Source organism: Ascaphus truei, chromosome 18 (genome assembly GCF_040206685.1).
Source record: "Ascaphus truei isolate aAscTru1 chromosome 18, aAscTru1.hap1, whole genome shotgun sequence".
Taxonomy (NCBI): domain Eukaryota; kingdom Metazoa; phylum Chordata; class Amphibia; order Anura; family Ascaphidae; genus Ascaphus; species Ascaphus truei.
The window spans coordinates 20,303,843-20,331,159 of record NC_134500.1 but is presented as its reverse complement, the minus strand read 5'-3'; the positions used below and the strand labels follow the sequence as shown (position 1 = coordinate 20,331,159).

Sequence of the window (27,317 nt, the reverse complement as noted above, 5' to 3'; positions counted from 1 at the left end):
AAATAAGACACCTGCGTGCTGGATATACTCTTCCTCCCCTGAGCTCTATCACTTCAGGTCCCACAGAGCATTTAAAAAGTGTTTAGTTGTAAAAATAATACGTTCTGGATACAGGGATAATAAACATTGCTGCATATTCACTGTGTAGGACAGCTGCAAAATGAGACCAAAACTCCATGCTGTTCATGGTGTGTCCTACCCTACATCAGGTGTGCTCAACTACAGACCTCAAGACCCCCCCAACAGGTCTGGCTTTAAGGAAACCCCAGCTTCATCCACTGATTGGGTCACCTGTGCTGAAGCTAGGACATTCTTAAAACCCCACTTGTGGGGGGGGGGGGTCTTGAGGACTGGAGTTAAGCACGCCTGATGTAGGACACACCATGAACAGCCCAAGACTTCTAAACAGCACAGACTTTTAATCTCATTTTGCAGCTCAGTTTGGTTTAGGCATGATTCCCCAATCCCGCAGAACGCCATTGTTTCGCTGACTCTGCAGTCTAATCCCTTCGATTAAAGCAGCAATCCCCAACAGAAGCATGTATGAGTTTAACTGACATAATGTTAGTATCTTGCCCCCCCGAGCATTTACGGCTCATTGAGAAAATAAATAGAATTTTTTTTTCTCAAGTATTAAAAATCAGGATTTTCTTAATCTCTAGCATTTTAAGGTTGTTTTTATCATGTGACACTATAACTTCTTGGAAAAGTTGATTTGTGAAATACTCGTCATCACTTTTATATTTATTTTCAAGTTGAGTCAGTATATTTTCCGGAGAACATGAACTGGTATTTTAAAGCTGCAGTTCAAGCAATATTCTACATGTGTATTTTTTTAAATAAATCTGCTCTGTACTATGAGAACATACTTGTAGCATTACATTTTTTTTAAAATGTATTAATGTAACAATCATTTTTGCTTTTTTAGCAACCATTTACGAAGTCACATCCCCTTCCCCTTCTGAAACAGCATCACCTTTTTGAGCCCTGCCCTCTCTGGCAGTGAACCAATTGAATCTAGTGCCTGCCTGGTCACATGATCTTCCTCACAGAACTTTGGTACAGTGCAGCTGAAAAGGACCCAGGATGCATTTATTGAACCCCGAGCCAAATCTTTGCCGATCGATCACATGAGAACGGATCGATCAGCAAGTTAGCTAATCCCTTGTCAGTGTGTAGATTGTATTGATGTACATATTGATTGGGAAAAAAAACGACAGCTTGAATTGCAGCTTTAAGAAGTGTGTGTGTTCATTTGCATATGTGATTAGCATATTTCCCAGGTGTGCCCATTTATGGCGCAAGTGTCTCTCCATGTGGTGTTTGAGGAGATATACATAGCACTTGGGACTTTAACAAACAGTCTTAGTCACCTTCAGTTCAGTCAATTGCCTGGCAATGTTAACAAATTGAAGGCTCCAAGCTTCAACCACTGGCAGATATAGGCAGGGCCGGCGTGATGGCGGTTCCATCGGTGCCATCGCACTAAGCCCAGCGCTTACAGAGGCCCCGCGCTCTTCCCCATAACATTAATGCTAGTTGCAGGGGGAGAGCCTCTGTAAGTGCCTCTTACCTTCTCTCTGGCATCTCACCCTGCGCCTCATCTCTGTGACGGTGCAGCGTCACGTTGCCATGACAACTTGACGCAGAGATGAGGAGCGGGAGGAGATGTCGGAGACGGTAAGAGGCCTCGTCGCTCTCCTCCAGCACAGAGCCCTGCTAAATTCCAAGCTGGGGAAAAATTAGTGCATAGTGACACTAGAAACCGAGCTCCCTATTTGGCGCACCAAAGTCAAATGATTCATAACATGTAATTAATTTAAAACATAACTTTTAATATAAATGTAATTAAAAGAAATTGGCACTTAAGGTAAGCTAGTAAAATAAAACCAGTAAAAATACCAGTACTAGGTGTTTAATCAATAAACCTGCCTGGTCATTAGTTCAAAGTGAGGAATAACCTAACAATATAAGCAAATGAAGTAATCCGTAAATATACACTCACCCAAGGTTAAAGTGGGTGTATCATGTGTCTAAATTAGACCCTATCGGATAAATAGTTTCATTAGATATGTACAACTTGCATAGTACAGGATATGCACAGTAAGTATAGGCCCTTTAGATGTTCATAAGTCCTGAGTAGGTTTAGGCTTGTAATATAGTGCGCACTGGTGCGTGTGCGGGCGTACGCACGGCGTTGCAGGTGCACGTTGGCGTGGGAGTTTTGTTTGTAGAGGGTAAGCGGCTACGCGCGCAGCTAGGGGCGTGGCTATGATGTCACACCGCCAGGCCGCACTGGGATTGGTTAATAGCGTCACGTGGTGTGGCGACAGCACGAAAATATAATTCTCTTGCACTTTCTCTGGTCTGCCGCGCAACCACTCACGGACGTGCGCACGCGCGTCTCAACTGTATCAACGTCAGCCTCCCACAGTCAATTGTAATATATGCGCGCGCACGATAGCGCAACTGCGCGCTCTATATTACAGGCCTTAGTGAGGAAAGACGCTTTTAAAGTCAACTCATGCAAGTGGGTTTGAAACAAATGTGACAATAAGACCGTATCAAGTTAGTAAATCAATTATGTGACTTGCACCCATGTCTCATTTAGGGCATTTCATTCTCTTTAAGTTCATGCCACATAGATAATATATACAGTATATCACTTTTACTGTATCAAAAAAACATGCCATAATAAAAAAGTGTAGACCACTCAGCACAGATACACATAACACAGTGAGAAACAAGATTTAACACCCTTCCCCAATAAATGCTGTATATAAATTCTATTGTATTATCCTTAGAAAAAAAGTGCAGATATTCTTAAATGATCTACAGGGAAGATAATTTCAAGCTAAATATTTCTAGCAGGTCTAATTCCTGCAGCGAATCATCCATAATAGTATGCAGCTTTAGCAGTAGCAGTAACACAGAGTCCTGTGTAATCAGCCTTGCAAAATGTCACGTTTAAGGCTGCGTCCATAGAGGGGGGAACCGCTCTGACGCTGAGGCTCGTCTGCGCAATCAGGAGCGATTGCATGAACTAGCAGACGAGCCAGCATGCGCGATCGGGAGGTGGGCGGAGGCGGGGCACTGACGTCACTGGGCCAATAGCCCGCGAAGCGCCGACATCACGGCGCCGTGACGTTTTTCGCTGCTTTGCTCTGATTGGAGGTTTTCAGCCGACAGCGCGCTCAGAAACAGGTTCTGCTGTCGGATAAAAATCCCTGCGCCTCAGCACGCCTGCGGACGCTCGCGGGAGCCCCCTCTCAAGACATCCTCATTGAGGATGACGGGGCTCATCGCGGAGCGTCCGCACGGCTCAGCGCTGACTGTCCTTCTATGGACTCAGCCTAACATATCATACAACAACACAGAATCGTCTGAACAAAAAAGCATGTTTTGGAATAAAATACACGAGAGGCTAAATACCAAAGCTGGATAATTTAGCAGGTCTATTCCCTGCCAACGATCATCTGTAGTTATATGCACATATAGTGATTGCATTGGCATAAAGATCTGTATAGGATGCCACGTTTAAGGCATATCACGGTACATATCCACGAAAATCACAGATAACAATCAAAACAATGTCATTTACTCTGGAAGGCAACCATTCACTTTGAAAAACTTAAAAATAGAGCGTATTGCTCCATGAGTCAAATAAAGCAGCTTAGTTCAAATACAAGGCTACTATTAGTCATAATGTAACCTTTTTTTAATCGAGGTTGGAGTCATTTCTGGCTTGCTATCACCGTAACCGCACTTCAGCTGCCTTAGTCCTCACAAAGCTCTATGCTGCTCCACCGGCTCACGGAACGCTATACCCGATGTACGTTTCGGGGTGGGACACGCCTCTTCCTCTCATATAATCATTTGACTTTGGTGCGCCAAATAGGGAGCTCTGTTTCTAGTGCCTCTATGCACTCATTTTCTCCCATGTGTAATTCTCCTAGGCAGCACATAGTCTTTACAGGATAGGTGTGAGCGGGGCCATCTACTAAATAAATTCCAAGCTGGCCGTGTGGAACAACTGGTTTTAATACGTTCATGACATAAAAACAGGTTCAGTCCCTGCTAAATAACTATGGTATTGCGTAAAGGTGCAGTTTAGCCATGCCTTTTTCCATGGGTGAGAAGCAGGGGGTACCCACAGCTGAACTGCATTCATTTCATCCCAGGTGAACCCCTGGCTCCTTCAGTACATACCAGGAAAGGTAGCGCCGGTACTTCTGTGTATTTAAATCCCCCACGTGACACCGGCTATTAAGAAACCACAAATTATGATGTTACGGCTTCCTTTTGTCCAGCGTAACCCTGAAAATTGAAACCGCCATTTTGTTTCCCCTGCAGGGTATGGTATACGCGCTCCCTGTACAGGTATGTACCTAGGACAGGCGTGCTCAACTCGAGTCCTCAAAACCCACCCAACAGGTCAGGTTTTCACGATATCCCAGCTTCCGCACAGGTGGTTCAATCAGAGGTTCAGTCTTTGAGCCACTTGTGCTGAAGCAGGGACTGATTGAGCCACCTGTGTTGAAGCAGGGATCTCCTTAAAACCTGACTTGTTGGGGGATTATGAGGACTGAAGTTGAGCACCCCCTGATCTAGGGGACAAAGAGGTCCCCGGATCTTAAATGAAGTCGGGTCAGCCCAGTGGACCCCCTGCTTCCCATCTCTTTAAATAAAAGTACTGAGCAGAGGGCACTGCGCCTTTAATATTGTAATATGTGAACTTTTACATGGCAGCTTTACATGAACTGCTGTTTCAACTGATCTATTCCTTTGTTTCAAGCTAAGTTAATAATCGAAGTCTCGACTAAAGAAAATACAACATTTAAATGTCTTCATTTGATGTTTTCTTTGTTCTTTGCTGGCTCTTTTTGCCTGACATCCGTACTTAAGTTTGCCTTATGTTTTCAATTCTTTGCTATTTCATCTCACTTTTTTTTTTTGCATGGTATGCCTTCTTTGAACTTTCTCTGGTGCAATCCTCAGTCGACCCTTTTAATGTATACTATACTGACTAAGTATGGTACACATACGTTTGCTTTTATAAAAAAAGACCCATAGACATTTTGTAAGCACAAAGTACACATCTCAAGTTTGTCCCAAAATATAACTTACAACTTGTGTACTTAGGACTTACATGTGCAGTGGCAGTGGGCAAAGCCAAACTTGTTAGCGTGGTATCATGAAATATCATCACACAAAAGTTAGAACATTGGGGTGCATGTACCATTGGGTAAGAGAAAGAGACGATGAAATAGCCAAGTGGCAAAACAAAATTGCGTTGCAAATGTCTTTTAACCATTGACACAATAGCTCATTGAATAGAATGTATTCATACAAATGTTAAGAGCATATAAGTGTGGAGTGTTGGCTAATAATAATGTTTTTTTGGGGCCTATGGCCCCAGTGTCAGCTGCTGCACGCGAGCCTGGCGGCGCGTGCACGTGTGAAAGCCGCGATCTGCGGTCTGTGGTTGAGGTGCAGGATATCGCGATGCGGGGGGGAGGGGGGCGTGGCGGGGGCGTAGCCATGATGTCACGTGGCTGGTTCGCCCTCATTGGCTGAACCTCAGCTGTGACGTGGCCAACGCTCCGTCGCCACTAGCAAAGAGAAATATCTTGTCTTTACAAAATGTGGTCGCGCATCGCGATCTCTCCATGCGCGCGCAGGCAGCTACTGGTCCCGGCACCATAGCGGGGCAGATCTTGTTCCCGCCGCGTACGCCGTAGCGCACGCAGCAGCTAACACTGGGGCCGTAGCCTTATATAGCCCTGACAGTGTATGCAGCTCTGTACTTAGAATCTTGCAGGCACAATAAGATCCTGCCCCGTAAAGTTTACAATAGATTGAGTAACTTGCCCAAGGTGATAACGGAGAGTTGACACTGACATTCGAACTGTGCTTCACCCACTTCAAAAGCCAGTGACGTTACCACTGAGCGTCTCCTTCACGTTTCAATGTGCATTCACCTATATTTTATTTGTATAATACTTGGGATTCAATAAGTCCAATAAGGGCTGTTGGAGCTCGATCCCACCTTAACTGCCATTGACTTGAATGGCAACGCGGGATTGAGCTCCGATACCATTTGCCGAAGCTTATTGAATCGCCCTCAATGAGGCCGTGCCTTACAAAGCTTATAATTGATGCGTTGGAGCCCGAGAGATAGGTTGATAAGGGGAGTTATGTGCAAGAGTCTTTGGCCTTTTTACAGAGGCAAAAACCAGTGCAATTCTGCAGGAAAATATTGCACCAGAGATATCAAAGAAAAAACATATATATTCCAACCTTTTCTGGGAGAGAAGATACGAAGGTCCCTAATCGCCACTTAAAGCTTCCGTTCAAGCAATTGTTTAAAAAAAATTCAATATGTGTATCAATACAATTTACACACTGACAAGTGATTAACTAAGTTGCCGATCGATCCGTTCTCCTGTAATCGATCGCTGAAGATTCGGCTTAGGGTCCTCTTCTGCTACACTGACGGCCAAAGTTCTGTGAGGAAGATCATGTGATCAGGCAGGCACTAGATTCAATTGGTTCACTTCTAGAGAGAGGGCAGGGCTCAAAAAGGTGATGCTGTTTCAGAAGGGGAAGGGGATGTGCCTCTGTAAATGATTGCAAGAGGAACAAAAATGCTTGTTACATTAGAATTAGAACATAAAAAATGTCTTTAAAAGGTTTATTTTAAAAAAAATGCTACAAGTATTTTCTCATAGTACAGAACTGATTTATTTAAAAAAAAACACGTAAAATATTGCTTCAACTGCAGCTTTAAGCAGAGAATTGATGAAAGCTGTTACATTTGTTTAATGTTGTGCTGTATTTAGATATTAATTCTCATGTATTACTTTACAGGGCAGTAAAGGTCACTACAGATACCACTGGCAAAGCCACAATGTGAAGCACAGTGGGGTGGATGATATGGTGCTGCTGTCCAAAATCACAGAGGATTCCATAGTGGAGAACCTGAAGAAGCGATACATGGACGATTTCATCTTTGTATCCTTTACGTTGGTGCATTTTTTTCTTCATATATGATACTGTGACAATGCAGGGTCGGCCTTAGGGCAAGGTGAGCACGGCAGTAGCCGTGGGCCTCGCTCCTTCGGGGGGGGGATCTGCGCGCTCTCCTCTCCCTCCTCCTGTCGGCGCTAGGATCCAAATTCCGCCCGACAGGAGAGCTGGAGAAGGGTGCTGGGAAGTCCCCAAACCATCGCAGAACTGCACCGCTGCTCAGCTCAAGGTAGGGAGGGAGATGTCTGTAGCTAGGGGAGAGGGGAGGTGTGTGCGTGTGTGTGTGCAAATGTTAGTCATTATGAAATCTAATTTATTAACAGTTGTGTTACAAATATGAATACATGTTTAGAAAAGGGAAGGATTTTGAAATGTCGTTTTAACATGTCTACTTACTATAGCAGTGATTCTGCATAATGGTGAGAAGGTGTTTTATGGAAGGTGTTTTATGGATGGTGTATAGCTCTCGTATATATGTTGTTGTCAACAATTTAGCCCAATACTTTAAAGCACCAGTCAGTGTTGCTTATTCTTTTATTTTGACTTCCCTGAGATGATTCACAGTCCCTCGACCTTCTGGTTCCAAAGATATGAACACAATAATTGCCTGGTAGACACAATATAGCCACCAGGGTCAACCTAAGTCCGGCGCCCAACAGAAGCCAACAACGTCATCGGGAAATGAGGCAGTGGCTTTCCATTGGTGACCCTTTGTAGTTTTTTTCCGTGGCCCACACGGCAGACAGAAGTCAAACAGGGCGGAAGCCCCGTAGTTCAGGGACCTGGATCAGGGTTTTTTAAAAAAAAGATATATATTAAAAACATTTGGGACTTGCTGTTTTATTGTAGCCATTTTTATAGACAAGGCATTTTACAATGATTATAGCTGTCAAAGCGCAAAGATTGAAGTGTGTGCGGTATTTGGGCACCTTGATCCAAGCAAAGACATAGACTATGTCCAACCTCAATAGCAAGACTTCTTAATGTCAGTTGGGTATGACGGACACTGTATTTAATGCTGGATTGCAGTAAAACTAATGGAAAAAAGGAATGGAAGTACCAACTGAATGCAGTTTAACATTGATGGAAAACGCATTGTGGCATCCAAAGGTTTTGCTTCGTGTGAAAAATCTGACTGCATGAAAAAACAGTGTGGAAAGTAAACACTGGATCTCTATTTCATATATCTCTAATATATATATATATATATATGGGGAAAGGGGGGAAACAACGGCGCAAATGACTGTTAACTGTATAATAAATTTGAGCATAAGTAGAATCGGGGTATGGTTTGCCAATGATTCTGAAATTAAATGAAGAGAAACAAAATATAGTGAAGTACGTTTAGTTAAAATATATGCGCAAAAGTAGATCGCTACTTACAAAGTAGCAGATGTAAACAAGCATGTAGGATATTATAATCCTCTCCGTCCTGCTGCCTGGAGTTGCTGTGTAAATCCTTCACGTGGAACGCCAAGAAGCGCCGTGCTGGTTCTCCTCTGCCTGCAGCCCTTCTCCGTGACTTCCTGGTTGATCCTCTGGTCTCGCGAGCCTAGCCCGCTGTTGTCACTCCGCCGAGATTTTGGCCGAAATTTGGATATAGTATCCAGTGATGAGCAGGGGGTTCTGCTGGCATGTGATGTTGGATAGGGATGCTGAAAGTTTGTCTTAGAGCCTCCTCCCTACTAGTTTCGTCCTGGAACTAGGACTTCATCTGGGGAATATATAAATATTATGTATCTATTTGTATCTATTTGTATCTTGTGTATCTATTTCATATATCTCTAATATATATATATATATACATATTTACATTTGTGAATTTCTAACAGTGATTCCGTAATAATAATTACAATTCATTTGAGATCACGTATGAAACTGAAGAAAGGGTGAAAATAGGTTCCCTTGGGGGAGAAAGTATGAATATTATTCTGATCTAATTCCTTCCTAACCCCTCTTAAGTATTAGACAAGCATTTCATTTCAGGGCAGACCTTGAATCAAGGGATTGTTTACATGGCTAGTCATGAATGAGTGTTAATCTGTGCCACTTTAGGCAGGGATTATAGGACACGCGATTAAATGCTGCTATTGTTTGTGCACAAATAACTTAGTGCACACGAGATGTGAGGGCGCCTCTGTGCTATGCGGTCATAGCTCTTTGCATTCAATCCAAAAAGCACGAGGCAGACACAACAGATTATTAATCTGTGTTTAGAGCTGGGGGATACTTTGTGTTTGCATGATATGTAATCTCATGGAAAACATACATATTTGAAAAGAAAATGTGATGGGAAGTGATAAAATGTAAGCATTAATGGAGATAGACTTGGTGTAAACACAGAAAGACTGGTGTATACAATGATATACAAGGAACAGCACATGCATACTCACACATGCGAAAATGGGGAGTAGGGCGGACTGCCGCTTTCATGTATTTTACTTTTTTCCCATTCTGCGTTTAATCGTGTGCAGCACTGTACATGGGGGGGATCAATCATTAAACTGCAATAGTGCCGCCCGGGACACTAATGCATGGAAACTCGCATTGAAGCCAATGAGGTTCTGTGCGTTAGTCTTTGCACTATTGCAGTTTAAAGAAAAAGCCCCAAAGAGTTTAGAGGCCTGGTAATGAACAATTTAGGCCATAGTAGGGGGGTGGGGCGCGAGCGACGTTGCTCAAATCTAAACGAAAATAGCTACTGTCAACATGCACGGCCATAGTGCGCGCGTGCGCGTGCACGTAAGAGACGACGCTGCAGAAACTTGGGCAGATAAATTTGATTTTTTTTGGCGCAACGGCCAGTCAGGTGCGCGGTTCACCCAATGGGGGCGAACTGCTCACGTGATGTCACCGCCAAGCGCCACCCCTCCCCACCCCCATCGTGCACTCCATCTTCTACAATACAGGCCAACAATCGCAGGAGAGGTAAGCATGCGCAACGTCACGCACCCAGTCGCGCACACGCGCTTACTATTTTGAGGCTTTACAATGTAATATCGGTGCTTCAGTTGTCAAAGAGTGCGGGAACTGTGCTACTACTTTTTTAGTACAACGTTTGTAGATTTTAACTAATATACTTTTTTTTTTTTTTTTTACATTATTTTAATTTCTTTTACCAGGATTGAAGCAGGGGTTTCCAGAGCTGAACCTCATTAATTTCAGCTCTGGGGGGGCCCCTGCTTACGGAGATCCTTGCCTCTATAGTAGGTGCCAGTAGCCACTCCGGTTGAGCTAGCTGGGCTTTAAAGTTTAAAGCTCCCACGTCACGGGGGCCAATAGGAAGCCAAACCTCATGATGTCCCGACTTCCTATTGGCCCTGCAGGGCACAAGAGTTTTGAACAGTGGCTGTTACGTAATCCTTGGTAGGCGAGCAGAGTGGCTACCAGCACCTTCTTCAGAGGTAAGTATCTCCAGGGATGAATCTCAAAGATACTGAATACATGGCTGGCAAGGCTAACCGATGGTTCAAAATGTACCACAAATGTCTATTTTCCAGTTGAGCTGTTTGTAGAAGTGTTTCCGGAGAACCTTTGATTGGAGCAAATCTGTTGGTGTGAAGAACATGCCAAAGCAGTATTTGCATCTTTCACTAGTCAGCTAATGGTTTTAGGTGCACATTTCCACTGACTAACAAACCTTCCCCAGGCCTTGGTAGAAACTTATCCCAAGATGATGCACTTGCAGACCTTGACTCTCTGTAGACATACATTGGACCAGTGCTGATCTCCGTGAATCCATTCAAACAGATGCCTTACTTTGGAGAAAAGGAGATTGAAATGTACCAAGGAGCTGTAAGTACAGCGTTGTTACTGTTTCGGTACACCCAGTTCTTCACTAAATTCAGCATGGTATAAATTAATCTAAGTTACAAAAGGGGAGAACATTCTGTCTTCAGAAATCCGTGTGTGATCTGAGAAACATCATATTGTTCAAAGGACCCACAGAGATATAACCAAACGCATCAAGCTTTGTTAATTGGAGTTCGATCATATTTTATATTTGCTACTCCAAAAAAAATTGCTAAGTTGCAACCCAAAAAAGGAACCTCCATTTACATCAGAAACGTCAATATTTAATTCTGATTGGATGGGAATATGCTAATGAGTCCTAATATACCACTGTATAATTTGATGACATCAGGTCTAGAAAGAACAGATGCTGAGCTTTAGACAGCAGAGCATTCTTTTTTTCTTCAGGGTTGATAAGTGGCCAAGTAGGTAGTACTATAAGTGGCCATCCTATCTGAGAATGATGGTAAAGATCCTCAAAGAATGCAGTCTGGGGGGTTCACTGAGATGTCCCACTCCCCATTCATAGAAGTTGATGGCATATGAGGATCATTTTAGTCACATAGACCTTACTCATTGTAACGCTTTTCTTCTACTCTTTAGACTCTTCTTGTGGCATTCTATTGAAAGATGCCCTACCTGTATCTTAAGGTCATTTTTTCAATAAGGCTTTCAATTTAAACTTGGCTGTAAATAGAACGAGCTCAGTAACCGTACATGGTACATGACCCACCAATGGTAATACTTTATCACCCAGCTGTACTGTAGCTCAGTATTTTCAGGGTCATTTTCTCTCCTGGGATGTCTTCCTGGAGAGCTACTTCGGGGGTTGCCAACGCTTGTCCTCAGGGGCCACCATCAGGTCATATTTTAAGGATATCCCTGCTTCAGCACAGGTGGCTCAATCAGTGGCTCAGTCATCAACTGAACCACCTGAGCTCTAGCAGGGATATACTTAAAACCTGACCTGTGAGCTGCCCTTGATAACTGGAGTTGGCCACTCCCGAGTTATTTGAATTTACACAATGCTTTGAATGTGGATTTCCACTGTGCGTTGTATAAATTAACGTAACCAGTAAACTGAGAAGATAACACATGGAAGTCACAGAGCGGGTGGCTCAAGAGTTCACATGTTTACAAAATTAATTCTATCCAAACATCAGATTGGGTTATAAGTTAACTACCAATAGCAAATGTTTTTGACCGAGTAAGATATCTATTAAGGAAAACTACCAGGTTCAACCAAATTCTCCCAGTAAGAAGATCAGTGGGGTTTTTTTTTTATTTGATTTCTTGGACATCTGTATAAAAAGGAAATCGTTAATAGATAAAACAAGAAGTTGCAGTGGGAGAAAAAAAGATGAATCAAACTGAACCATGAAACCAATGGTATCCAGCTGGGCATTTCCTTTCTCTCTCCTAGAATAGAATAGCTAATGCAAACTCTGCAGTTCAGGCTCTGGTCATACGACCATTAGCATTTCAGGCCCAATTCGGCTCATTGCTTTTATTTGAGGAACAGTAGGCAGTGTATCGCATGGCGCTTTTTACAATTGCAAATACGGAGGACACCTGTCTTCGTTTGCGAAATGCTGAATACATCTTTTCCCCGTCTTCTTAGAGTGCAACATCCTATAAAGTGCATACTTTTAGATGCATATTGGAAGCATTTCTAGGTCGAGACATACAGTAGGGGCGTATTCTCGTCGCTCCGAAGTTGTCCCCGCCACTGCGCATGTTCAGAAGCAGCGGAATGAAATGTGAGGGGAAAAAATTATTCTCTATTGCAAATCGCTTCTTCTAACCGGCTTCTAGAAAAGGTGACAACCCGCACGGTTTAAGAGCCAAAGCGCCCGGATTGTACACGCTTTAGAAGCGGAGTTACCAGAGGTGGTGCTAACACTATCCCCAGTCTGACTTATGGGATTTGCTCTCTCAGCCAAACCCATATTTCAGGCTCTGGCGAGTTTATAGAAGTGGAGAAAAACTGGGGCGCTCCCTTTGCATAACGGAGTTACGAGAATTGCAGTTTTAGTTTAAATAAAATTTAAAAAAAATTAAATAAAATTCAAGTTGGAGGCTTTTTTGACAAACCGATGGGATTGGCAGAGCCGGAGTGAAACCGTTTCTAAAAAAAAACCTTTGAGACACGGATTGGACACACGAGAAGGGTTTACAGAATAGCAAAGTACAGTATGCTTATCCGATTGGAATGGGTTCTTTAGAAGCGGTTTGTCACACTTTGGAGCTACAAGAATAGGTCCCATACGACATGACGCTGCTTCCCGGTGATGGAGAAGATATTGGCTCCATTCAAGTGAATGCGACCAAAACCTTCTCCAGCATGGGGAATCCGTTTTACAGCATAGCGACTACGGGTCGTAGAAGTCAACAGCAAGTCATCCTTTTGAATGGAGAGAAAATGTTCACTAGCAAGGGGAAGATGGCTTCACAGCCTATTTAATAGGTACAATGAATAGGTGGAGAGAGTTCCACTAAAGGGTAAACTTAACATTATGAATGGGGGAATCTAGCATTCGCTCTTGATACATTTCACTGCTTTCTAGGCCCAGTATGAAAATCCACCGCATATCTATGCACTGGCTGACAATATGTACAGAAACATGATCATAGACAGAGAGAATCAGTGTGTCATAATAAGGTAAGTCAATTGTTTTATCATATATTATTTCAATTTAAAAGATGTACAGTACATGTATCATTTAAGCTGCTTCACACTTTAATATTGGCATGGAAAAGGCAAAATCTGTTAACTATATATATGTTGCTTATATTTCATGCATCTATTTAATTGTTATATGTATTTCAGTGTTTTGAAATATAATTGATGTTATTATTTATTATAATTTTTACATGGTCTTATATATTCAATGCTTCAAAAAGTGTTATGAATTCTAATTAATAACGCCAATAATCTGTTTCTAATCCACATTAAAGTAGATTAGAAGCAAAAAGTGGCGCATGTCATTACCCAGAATCCCTAGCTGCAGTGGAAGCACTGTATGCTGTGATTATGGGGTGAGACAGGTTTGGGGACCTGTCTTAGATGTGAATGCGCTCATAAGTGTTCTTTATCATTACTGAATTCTAATGAGTGATCCCGGAACAGCGGTTCCGCATACGGTTAGTTTCATTCACGTGATGGTAACGTAAATTAAAGAGAGGGATCAGGAAAAAGCAACTTGGGATGCCCCTGGATCATGGGACTCACTGAAACAGGAGAAAAGAGGGTGCTTGAGGCAAAAAAAATCTTAGTCAGAGAACAGCAAAGCAAGCAGAGGGAGCCAAGCACAGCAGAAAATATTAAAAATTGAATTAATGCAAAAAGGACATTTTAATGACTATGGTAGTCAAAAATATCCAACGTTTCCTGATGAAGGTGCTTCTCACCTTATTGCATTAATTCAATTTTCAGTATTTTCCAGTGTGCTTGGCTCCCTCTGCTTACATATTAACGTGATGGTAACGTAAGTTGACTGTGGTTTTGAGGAACAAACAAATCTACGGAGCTCCTTTAAATTTAAAAAAATCATCTTATGGGTCAACATGGTCATGTTTTCTCCCGGAACTCCCTAAACACGCCTTTATACAACATGTAGAGAGATACCTGAGAAGAAATCTGGGGAAAGGCTGATTGAAATAACTTGACTATAATTTGCATATTCCAATTAGCATATTCCCCCGGTATCTCAGATCTGTTCACAGGTATCACTCCATGTGTTTTATAAAGGAGAGTTTAGGGAGGTATCTACTGTAAATCAATGAGGAACTCCCTCTTGAGTAAAACCCATGGTTCAGGGTCTGGGTGGCTAAGTGGAAAAAGAAACACTGCAGCCCACCACATGCAATAGCCCAGGAGTGGCCAACTCCAGTCCTCAAGGGCCACCAGCCTGCCAGGTATTAGGGATATCCCTGCTTCAGCACCGGTGGTTCTATCAGTGGCTCAGTCAGAATGACTGAGCCACTGATAGAGCCACCTGTTCTGAAGCAGGGATATCCCAGTCAGAATGACTGAGCCACCTGTGCTGAAGCAAGTATAGCCTTAAAACCTGACCTGTTGGTGGCCCTTGAGAACTGAAGTTGGCCACTCCTGCTCTAATGAATCAATCTTATGTGAACGTGACACATAAAATCAAATAATATATATTAAGGGAATAAATGCTGACGTGTGTCAGAAATTGAAAAAATCTAAAGTGCTCCTAGAATAATCCTAAAGTGCATATAAAATGTATAATCCATAGTTATGGTGCGATCGAGATTTCCATTATAACACAACCTTTTTTAGTTGCTTATATCATGGATGTGCAAAATTTTCCCCGTGCGCACCCCTGCCTGCTCTCCTCGGCTCCTCGCGCCTCCCCCCCCCTGCTCGGCACCGGCATCAAATGACGCGCAGGGTCATGTGACATCACATTGCCATGGTAACGTGACATCACGTGACCACGCAGCATCATTTGACGCCGGGTTACCATGACGACACGTAGCTGGAAGGTAAGTGTGTTATAGAGGCCTCGCGCGGCCCCCCGGCATTTAATGTAAATGCCTGGGGAGAGAGAGTGAGACCTCTATAACTTTCTGCACCCCCCAGAAAATCTAGCGCCCCCCCATGGGGGCGCGCCCCCCAGTTTGCGCACCCCTGGCTTATAACTCCCTCAAAAATTTACCAATCCGTCCAAAATTTTGGATTGGTAAGGTAAATGTTTGAAGAAAGTTTGAGCACAATGTATGTATGTATGTATGTATGTATGTATGTATGTATGTATGTATGTATGTGTATGTATCTATGTATGTATGTCTTTATTTATATAGCCCCATTAGGTGGGTCTTAAAGGTGGATAGAGAGGGTGCTAGTCGGATATTGAGGGGAAGGGCATTCCAGAGGTGTGGGGCAGTCATTGAGAAGGGTTTAAGGCGGGAGAGTGCTTTAGATACAAAAGGGGTAGAGAGAAGACAACCTTGAGCAGAACGCAAGAGTCGGGATGGTGCATAGCGAGAAATTAGGGCTGAGATGCAAGGAGGAGCAGAAGAGTGTAAAGCTTTAAAAGTGAGGAGGAGAATTGAGTGTGTGATACGGGATTTGATAGGAAGCCAGGGGAGTGATTTCAGCAGGGGAGACGCTGAGACAGATTTCGGAAAGAGTAGAGTGATTCTGGCAGCATCATTCAGGATAGATTGGAGGGGATACAGGTGAGAGACAGGAAAGCCAGACAGCAGGAGGTTACAGTAGTCGAGACGGGAGAGAATGAGGGTCAGTGTCAGAGTTTTTGCAGTCGATCAACAGAGGAAAGGACGGCGTATCTTGGGGGAAAAACGACAGTTTTTTGCTACCTTTTGAATGTGAGAAGAGAATGTGAACAATCTGTTCAGTCATTTTTGAGTTACAGGGAAGACAAAATAAGGTGTGTTAAAAGTTTGTAGCAGCTTAACATGGGAAACTCCTCAAACATCAGGCATTTTTGGACCCCACCTCCCCAAGCATCACAGCTCTTTGACCCCTGTATCCTCCTGCTCCCCAGAAACCTGAGGGCTCTCCAATACCTTTCTCCCGAAGCATATGGCTTCTTTAATACCTTTCTCCTCTCACCCCTCAAGCTTTGAGTTTCCCAGGTGCCTTTTTCCTTCCGATTGATGTTAGCAGCGAGCAAACACACTTCAAATGACTATGTTGGGTCAGACCTCTCCTTGTAGAGAGAGCAACAGTCTCTATTGAATTCCTACGCGTTTCGTGGTGCTCTGCCACTGCCTTAGGGAAGTGGGTGGCTAAGACAAACTTAACATGACGTGCTTGGCAGATTACACAATGTTGCACTACAATAACGTGATGTGAAGTCTATGCTAAGGAGATATTCAATGGCCGTTGTTTGTGCATTATAAGTAGCTTTATGGATACGTGTTAACCTCAGGGAAAATACCGTCCTTAACTGATTTAGATAACATAATGTTAGAAGCCCTCATTTAACAGGGCTCTGGCATCTGGCCCATGGAGGCCATGTACAACGTTGATGCTTCCATGATAATGCTAAAGAAAAATAGTGTTTTATATATATATCTTGATGGACGTTTACCATAGAAATATGAACTCAAGTAACAACAGTATGATATAGACAGCTTACACAATAAAAGAAACAGGAAAATGAAACATAACTCTGTATGTACAGGAGACCATTTATATTTATATTAAATAGAGCGTGTAGCAGAATAGTAGGAAATTCTGTGTCAAATAGGATTAGGACCTGCTGCTGCATTACTTTACCCCATTGTTTAATGGTTTGAGGTCCGGGCTCTGAGGCATGAAACCTGATCCCAAATCAAAAGTTTATTCTATAAACAACTGTCAAAAGTTGTTTATGCCGCATATGCCGGTTCTTGCCTTCTCATTTTGAACATAAAACATATGTAGCAGTGTTTCCATTCTAGTGCCACTTTATGTGGAAAATGACCCATATGATATTCCTTGGGGTGCCCGTATGTGACATTCCTTGGGGTACTTGTGAAGATATTTATCATGTCGGCATCTATTACTAAAGCCTCAGTTTTCCGATCCAGATAAAATCACCTTCAAAGATAAGAGCCCTGTATGCAGAGAGAAACTACAGCATGGAAATAGATTTCGGGTTGCAGTCCCATTTAAATCTTTCGTTTTTGCGCCTCATCAAATAGCTTTTTGCGATACTTTCAGGTTGGTTTTCCATTTTTGCTAATAATTTTTGTGGATTACATTTTTTTTTAAACACTGCTAGTATTCTTCTATAAGGTACTTTTGAATTTAGCCCGCTCACTGATTTCTAATCTCTGCAACACATTCTTGAGTTAAGATGTAGCAGATTTTATTATCCCTTCTGGAGTGTTATGGGGGGATGAAGAGCCGTCTGGTAATATTGTGGGGCTCAGTGCAGCGAACTGGTGCGGGTCCTCTTACTGTCTCCTTCACGATGTCTTCCTGCGTTTGCAGGGAAGAAAGAACAGAGAAAATCTCTTTAGGGAGGTCTCTGCACCTAGGATTATAGGGTACCCCAGTTTCCCTGTTGTGTGGGTTGATTTACTGTAAAGAGTTGTGGATATATCTTTTTCCAATAAATTAATTTGATAAACTCTGTATTTCTGTCTGGCGAATTGATCCCTGGTGTGTTAGTCCTGGTCTCCCGTGACAAAGGCAAACAAAAAAAACGTGGAATGGTTGTATCAAAAAAGAACTAATGAGGACGGCAATCTAAACGGACAAAGCAGAGTTCTTTGTTCTGTAGTAAAGTGGACAATTCACTGCAAGTATCTTAAGACGGTTGCTTTCAAATAGAATTTGGCACCTGTATTGTACCAGTTTTGCAGCTGGTTGACTTTGTTAAACTGCCACCTACGAGACAAGGTGGAAATGCCTCTTTGACTCAATTTCCCCACATAGTGGCCTTGCAAGATCTTATGTTTATTAAAGCCTTTAGCAGCTGTGTACAGTAGTAGTGTGTTTCCAGCAAACCTTGGACAATTTCCTTCTCAAAGCCTCCAGCCCCTCGCAAGTTGGTGCCACCTCGCTGATTCATCCTGTTTTCCAGTGATACCCTCAATTTCACTCACATCCTGACACAGTTAGCACATACCGTGAAAACTGTTTGTGTTGGGAGAAAACCTGGAGGCGGCAGGAAGTGATCAAGTCAGACAGTGGTTGATACCCTATGTTTAGTAAAAAAAATAATTAGAAAATTATTGGACTTGGTGTCCCTGTGTAGGGACCTCTGAGGCCTCTATGTTCATTAACAAGTATAATTAGTGCACCTGGATACCTTTCGAAGAAGGATGTTACACATGGGTGTTCAATTGTAACTAAACCTGCTGTTGCCTAGATATCCATGAATGGGCCCCCAAAGACGTTTCCCATAGAGGAATTGGATCGTTATCAAGGACCCAGGAGAGAAATTAAAAGGACTTGGTGGATCTGGGCTACAATTTACATTTCTATGGAAAATGTTTATATTCTAATGAGCATATTCACTTGGGTGGAAATGTAAAAATGATACATAAGGCGATCCTAAATACGATAGAAGGCTAAGGATCAAATAGGGTCTGAGGTTGTACAGCAGATAGGAAACTGGGTAGACACAGTGGCAGTGTGTCTCTTATTTGCCATCAAATTCTATGTTTTATTGTCTCCATGATGAATGTCTATTTTAAGGCAGCAGACCCGAACCTGAGGGTTCTTTGGACCTGCTCTGGGGTCCCCCAACATCCAGGGACCACCCGATACCCTTAGTACTGGCCACAGGAAGACACCAATGGCCACAAGGTCAGGGTTCATTCCGCGGCCAGTAGAATGCCATGACGCCATCAGAAGATGACATCACAAACTTTCTATTAGTCACCCCGGGGCCACATTTTTTGTTTTTTTGTGTCTCTCGCAGCGCCAAAAAACAACAAATATTTCACAAACCAGCGGGGGGGGGGGGGGTTTGGAGAGGGATCCACAGAGCAACTCCGGTTCAGATAAGATCAAATAAAATAATACTGTGTGGTACAGCTTCTTTAATAAACACTCCAGTAACAAAACATGCCATTAAAGCGTTATTATCTGTCTCTTTATTGTCTCTAGCTCGCACACAGCAGCAGTGGCAGCCCGCAGCCGCACACAAGGCACTCCAAATGTATACAGGCCTTCTCCTCTCCTTTCCTCCAAGATGCACCCCAGCAGGATGGTCTGTGAGGGGCCTCAATACCCCAATGCCCACTTCAGAGGGTATCCTTTGGGTGGGGGTAGATCCTCCCCATCACCCCCTCATCAGGGTGACGGGCATTGGTCCACCGGAGCTCTGCTCACTCTCCAAATGTCATAGGCTAGAGTTCTCTATCTCTCTCCTGCTCCCAGGACAGAGCTCGAAATACTCCTCTCCAACTCCCAGGACAGACTCGAACTCGACTCGAACTAGAACTAACTGTCACTCACAGGAACTGGCTACTAAATAGAGTCAGCCCCACCTCTCATGATGTCAGCAGGACCTCCCCTCTGTCTCATGCCTGCAGCAGAGTCAGGGGCCTGCATCTATCACTCAAGGCAGGGCGTGAAGGGGGAAAACCCATTATTACTACTGGCGCCTGCCCTTAACAGGACTTACCACAGTAGGAGAAAGATATATATAGCCCGTGCTGTTTACAGGGGGCTACATATACATGCCTCCAGGGCCGCCAACAGAAATCATGGGGCCCAGGACAAATGAAAGGAGCAGGCCCCCCCCCGAACCCATAGCGCACCCCTTCCCCCCAAACCCATAGCGCACCTACCACGAAAAAATATCTTTTAGCGCGCAACTTTTACTTAACAGTTTTCTTATTGTGATACAGAAAAAAACATTACAATGCAACCTGTTTATTTTTATATTTTCAACAAAAGACATGTGACTGCCTGCCTGGGTGGCTGAGTGGATGACTGGGTGGGTGAATGACAGTAGAATGACAGTTGGGTGGATGACGGTGGGTGGGTGAATGACGGTGGGTGATTGACGGTGGGTGGGTGGCTGGGTGATTGACGGTGGGTGGGTGAATGACGGTTTGAATGACGATGGGTGGGTGGGTGAATGATTGAATGACGGTGGGTGGGTGGGTCAATGTTGACTATGGGTGGGTGGGTCAATGTTGACTGTGGGTGTGTCAATGTTGAATGTGGGTGGGTGGGTGGGTGAATGACGATGGGTGGGTGAATGACGGTGGGTGGGTGAATGACGATGGGTGACAGTGGGTGGGTGGGTGACAGTGGGTGGGTGAAAGTGACTGGGTGGGTGGGTGACAGTGACTGGGTGGGTGACAGTGACTGGGTGGGTGGGTGACGGTGACTGGGTTACGGTGCCTGGGTTACGGTGACTGGGTGACGGTGACAGGGTTACGGTGACTGGGTGACGGTGACTGGGTGACGGTGACTGGGTGACGGTGACTGGGTAACGGTGACTGGGTAACGGTGACTGGGTGACGGTGACTGGGTGACGGTGACTGGGTGACAGTGACTGGGTGACGGTGACTGGGTGACTGGGTGACAGAGTGACTGGGTGACGGTGACTGGGTGACGGTGACTGGGTGACGGTGACGGTGACTGGGTGACGGTGACTGGGTGACGGTGACAGGGTGACAGTGACTGGGTGACAGTGACTTACCTTCACCGGGTGGGTGCAGCTTGCTGCCCGACTCTTTCCCCTCCTGCCCCCGATATCCCCGCGGCAGCTGCCCGGGAGGGGAGGTTGGCTTGGGGGCGCAGGAAGTGGGCTCGGGGGGGGGCATGGGAGGTGGGCTCGGGGGGAGTGCGGGAATCTGGCAACGGGGGGAGCGCGGGAAGCTGGGCGCGGGGGGAGCGCGGGAAGGTGGCCGCGGGGGGAAGCAGGCCGCAGGAGGAGCTGGTACTTCCCCCTTCCGTCCCATGTTGGGAGCTGAGGCCGCCGCAAGAGGAGCTGGTACTTCCCCCTCCGTCCCACGTTGGGAGCAGGGAGGAAGCGAGCCCTGCGCATGCGCGCCGGTACCGCGGGGGAAATCGCACTTTTTTTTAACTTTTTTTAAAATTAATCTAATTAACTGTCTCCCGGTTGCGCAGGGGGCCCGGCCGCCGGGCCACCCTGACCCACGGGGGCCCGGGACGCCAGTGCCCTTTCTCTCCCGCTGTTGGCGGCCCTGCATGCCTCCATGCTACATGCCCCAGGTCTGTTTCACCTGTCTAACGCACTTGATATAGTCAATATTCCATATACTCAGACATATATTAATAAGTAAACCAGGAAACCAATTCTCTGCTAACAGAAACCAAGAGCAAAAGATAAGTTATCTCATTAGTTTTAGAATCAAAAGACCGCAGTTAGATTCCTTTGGTCAGGGACTCCTTTATCCCACTGTTTCATTTCATGCGTAATCCCATTTGTATTATTCTCGCCTGTATTAGATCGTTTACAATAGCTCTGTGGTTGTTACTATACAGTACAATACAATAACCGACCATTTGGAAAGTCTGACAATTCGGAGCTGCGTTCAATCTGTGGGTTGTATATTACAGTTACATAGTTACATAGTAGATGAGGTTGAAAAAAGACATACGTCCATCAAGTTCAACCTATGCTAAATTTAGACGACAGATACTTTATTCTATATTTGTTCTTACAGTATACTTATCCAGAGGAAGGCAAACAAAAAATCCCAGTGACATATAATCTAATGATATCTCATAAGGGGAAAAATAAATTCCTTCCTGACTCCAAATATCGGATTACTCCCTGGATCAACATCCTTCCCATGTTTATTTATTAGGAATATCCTTGTATACCTTTCCTTTCTAAAAAGATGTCCAACCTTTTTTTGAACATAACTATTGTATCTGCCATCACAGTCTCCTTGGGTAATGAATTCCACATTATAACTGCCCTTACTGTAAAGAACCCTTTTATTGCTGGTGAAATCTCCTTTCCTCCAACCTTAAGGGATGACCATGTGTCGTTTCTACTGCCCTTGGACAGTTATCATAACCCGTCTTTGACGCCTCTTTTCTAATGTAAACAAATCTAATTTAGCTAGCCTCTCCTCATAAATCAGATTGTCCATCCCCTTTATTAATTTGGTGGCTCTTCTATTCACTTTCTCTAGTTCCATAATGTATTTTCTAAGAAGTGGTGCCCACAATTGTACTCCATATTCAAGGTGTGCTAAAAAATATGGGAGTGAACCCAAAATAACTGATGCTGCCAAAGTCAAGTATATTAAGTGTAAAGAAAGAAACTCAATCCACTAAAAGTATGTGGCAATTCACCATTAGGACACAATGAAATCTTCAGATTATAAATTTTTGACTCACCCAGGGCGGGGGGCCCGTTGTGCCGATAGTGGCCGGGTGCAGGAAATGAAGTGTCCAGGGACACCTCACTCTTGAACCTCCTGAGGCCACTAGCTGCTGCCCTTACCCTGCCCGGTGTCTTCGGTATCCTGCGTGCGGTTGCGGTGAGCTGTTCCGCACTGCTGAAGATTTTCCTCTGTCTTGGCTTTCCCCGTGATACGGATGGCTGCAGCGTCTTCCTTCTTAGGTAACCACCGACGCGATGTCTGCGTAGGGGGACCGCTGCCTGCTCGTCCGTGCACGCCGTTTCCTGCAGTGAGGAGGAGCGGTATTGCCTCTCAGCTGATGATGCGCTCCAGCGCGTCCACACGTGTGGAGGGGGGGATGACGTCAGTCCTTCTTAGGAGTCCGTGGTGAATGCCTGCGTGCGCCAGCCATAGCAGATACAGGTATAGAAGGGGTGAAGGCGGTCACAGCAAAAGAAGTCCAGCCCAGGAACAAGTGAAATTAAAATCAGCTTTAATACTACATGCTGTACATCACAGAAGGGGCACTCTGACGCGTTAAAACATTTTCTTTGACCCAGAAAATGGGGGGTAGAGAGAGTGTATGTCCATGCACTCCATTCAAAATGTTGCATAATACTGCCACTCATCTTTGCATCTCCCTATAAGTAGTCAGTATACAGAGTGATATTTAAATTGTATTGAAGAAGTAAATATATATATTCTATATTTAATTGCATCTAGTACCTTGAGATCCTACACATGTGTACCATATGGCTAGTATACATATACACATATGGATCCAGTTATGATACTTAGCTTCCACTTGTATCTAAACAAATAATTACAAGTTAAACTACTGTAGATATAATTTTTACCATATATGAATTTTTTCTTCACTTCCATATATATGTCTCCTTAAATTTATTAGTACATGCTTCACACCACATTGTATAACATTGTGTTTTTCTTTTAAATATGTTTGTTGTTATATGTTACTATGTATTTTGTGTTATCAAACTGTATCACACAGACTCAATGAGAGGGTTGTTCCCAATTAGGGCTTACCATTAACTTTATTGGATTCAATAGATCTCTGATTAAGACCAACCAATCATATTGGCTTGACACCTACTTAAGGAATCTGTGTGATAAGGGTAGTATACTCTTTGATAAAGTTCTGGAGAAGGACGAAACGCGTCAGAGTGCCCCTTCTGTGATGTACAGCATGTAGTATTAAAGCTGATTTTAATTTCACTTGTTCCTGGGCTGGACTTCTTTTGCTGTGACCGCCTTCACCCCTTCTATACCCATATTCAAGGTGTGGTCTTACTAATACTTTATAAACGGGCATAATTATGTTTACTTCCCTTCCATCCATTGCCCGTTTAATGGAAAATAAGATCTTATTTGCCTTTGCAGCTACTGCATGACTTTGGGCACTATTGCTAAGCCTGCTGTCTACAAGCACTCCTAAATCCTTATCCGTCAAGAATTCTCCTAATTTATCACCATTTAAATGGTAAATTGCCTGTTTGTTCTTTGTTTCCCAAATGCATAAATTTACATTTATCTGTATTAAACCTCATCTGCCATTTACCTGCCCAAGTTTCCAGTCTCTCCAAGTCCCCTCTAGAGAGAAATTACATCCTGCTCAATTACATACACAATTTAGTGTCATCGGCAAAGATGGAGACTTTGGTCTCAATGCCAACCTCAAGGTCATTAATAAAAAAGTTAAACAGAAGGGGTTCCAGTACCGACCCCTGAGGTACTCCACTCACAATATTAATATTGATGATTTTAGGACACTCATGAGATTTGTTTTAATGCTTTTCCTTACATGTTATTAAAGCAGCAATCCCCCTACTCGTCTTTTTTTTTCTACCCACCATTTTTTTTTACAGAATGGCAAGAGTGGTTCTCTACCTTGGTCCCTTGCAGACCAGAATGCCGTCCTACTGTCTCTTTACATTCTTCCTACCAACAAATTAGATTGTAAGCTCTTCAGAGCAGTGACTCCTTTTCCTAAATGTTACGTTTATGTCTGAAGCACTTTTCCCCTTTATGTGTTATTTATAATATTTAATATTTATATGATTGTCACGTATATTACTGCTGTGATGCTCTATGTACATTAATGGCGCTATATAAATAAAGACATACATACATACTACAGTACATACATTTACCGCTGACATTACCTGGTTTAAATCTCTCTCAATTGAAACAAAATGGCTACCACATCTTGGGCCAATAGGAAGACACAACTGTACCACTAAGTGTCTCAGGAAAAGGGGGGTCTCCGTAGCTGAAAATAGTGCTGTTCAGTTATGGAAGCCTTCCCCTCCTCCCCTCCCCAGTTCAGCTCCTGCAAGGAACAGGGGAAGTAGTTAGGCTGCATCCCCGCTGGCGCTGACTGCGCTCATGCTTGAGAGCGGTGACGTCACCAACTCTCCAAGCATGAGCGCCGGGTGTCCTGTCTATATTGCAAGCGCGGGCATGGTGGCATGTTGAGTGTGCTTCACTCTCTTTTTTTTGTCTCCCCAAGCGCCAAGCTTTGGAGAGCGTGCATGCACACGCGCGTGAGCGGGGACATGAGTATTAAGATTCCAATATGTAAACTCGGCAAGCGCTCAGCGCTACCGTGGACGCAGCCTTAGGCGAGATTGCTGCTTGAATGTCTTCGTTCCTTCATATCTAGCTCAGTCTGTCATTGTTCACATGGTCCGTTGTCACGTATTATATCAATAATATATGTACGTTGTGTTTATTTTGCCTGCAAAGTCATTAGAAGTATGTGAATGTATGGCAGTAGTAAAATGATATATTTTCTAGGACGGGAGGTATTGTAAAGTGCTAACATAGGTCAATAAAAGCAATGTCTCGTGCACTTATGATGAGGAGACGAGATCTGGCACAGGAAGGATCTACTATTAAGGATGCAGTCAGATATTCTCATTATAAAAATCCAGTAAAAAGGTCCCCTCAGTCTCCTCATTGTATCATAAACAAAACGTCAGTTGTTTCGATTAAATCCAAATTGAGTGTTCAAGTTGGTTTCCAACTGCTGCTGTCCCTCTGGGTGTGACGGCTTTCCTTCCGTACAAAAAGTGATAGCAAATGATATAGAAGTATGCAATAACATTGCATTGGTATCCTTGGCTATTACCCAGAAGGAAATGTCAAGGATTTCACTTGATAGTCTTAGTCTCCGCATATAAAAATTGCCCACTGGATAGGAATGTAGCAGTAACAAAGTATGCCAGGATATAATGGGTTCACAATCACAGTTAAGGTTCCTTTACTGGGATATCCTGTTTCTAGAAACGTGTCTGTTGTCCCAGACTCACTAAACACTGTAAAGCCTTTTAATGGGGCAATCCCTCCTAGTACCATAAGTAACTCATTCCAGCGACATGTTTACATTAGCACTACATCATGTTGGGTTGCTTGCTTCATTTTTTTTATGATATTGGATTGAAGCAGGGGGTCTCCAGAGCTGAACCCTGTTAATTTCAGCTCCGGGGACCCCCTGCTTTCAGAGATACTTACCTACGTAGCGGGCCAATAGGAAGCTGCACCCAGTGACATCACAGCTTCCTATTGGCCGCGTGATGTGGGATATTTAAATGCCGCTTTTCGTTAGACTCACAATTCCCCGGCTGCACCACTACGGACATACAGTAAGTATGCTCGGGAAGCAGGGGGACCCGGAGCGGAAATGAATGGGGTTCAGCTCTCTAGACCCCCCTGCTTCAATCCTATAACAAAACACAAAAAAAAAGCCATACAGGCTGTAGTGCTGCTTCAATAGGTCACATCTGGGTACTTGTTACCCAAATCTGACACCTGTAACACCTTATCTTGCATTTATTTATTTTTAATTTAGACTTGAGAAGGGTTTGAGAGCTGTCCAGGAAGTACTTTTATAGCCAAAATCCTCCCTCCCTCTGTCCTTCCCTTATCTTTATTGGTTCTCTGATAAGGACAGAGTGAGATAAGGGTAAGGAAAACTCTTGATTATTGACTAGCACTTTCCCCTTCAGAGACGACCAAAAAAACTCAACTGGCCGACTGAGGGATTGCACCTTTAATCCAGCGTTAACCTCGGTTAATACACCGTTAATGATACATCTGTCTGCGCTAAAGAAAGTACCCTAACGCTAACGTCATGTGAAAAGCCTAGCGTTCTAAATAAACGTACGTATGGGGAAATGGTTTGCAAATTAGATGAAAATGAGCTGCTAGCATAGGAGTCCCCTACTCACGAAGTTCCGTTGATGTTAACGCCCAGAAATAATGTTACGTTATTTCAAGTCGTACACGAAGGCGTTACTCCTATCCAGGCTCTGAAAAAAGGGCAGAAGCAATAGGCAAAAGCCATATTGGGATGTCTGGATAGGTATGACTTAAATAGTGTAGTGTTCCCTGTATTATTTCCCTCTTGTCTACTCTGACAAAAGCCCTAATCCAGTGTCTGGCTGGGAGTAATTGCAAGACGTAAATGACGTAGCGTATTTTGAAGGTAACGTAGCGCTGTCCGGAAATAACATGAAAGCAGCACTTCTCTCAGCAATTTGTTTTTTTTGCAATAGGTTTGAAGCGGGGTCTCCGGGAACTGAACCCCATTAATTTCAGCTCTGGGGACCCCCTGCTTCCAGGGATACTTCTGTAGGGGGTGCCGA

At 43.8% G+C, this 27,317-nt stretch overlaps 1 protein-coding gene across 2 annotated transcripts in view; it reads left to right on the top strand.

Moving 5' to 3' along the window:
• Positions 1–27,317, top strand: part of MYO1E (myosin IE) — a 163,664-nt gene that overhangs the window by 58,203 nt on the left and 78,144 nt on the right. For both annotated transcript variants that reach the window (XM_075575813.1, XM_075575812.1), the window contains exons 2-4: positions 6,871–7,014; positions 10,735–10,824; positions 13,389–13,483. In XM_075575813.1, the coding sequence (XP_075431928.1) occupies positions 6,871–7,014; positions 10,735–10,824; positions 13,389–13,483 (329 nt within the window). The remainder of the gene's footprint in view (positions 1–6,870; positions 7,015–10,734; positions 10,825–13,388; positions 13,484–27,317) is intronic.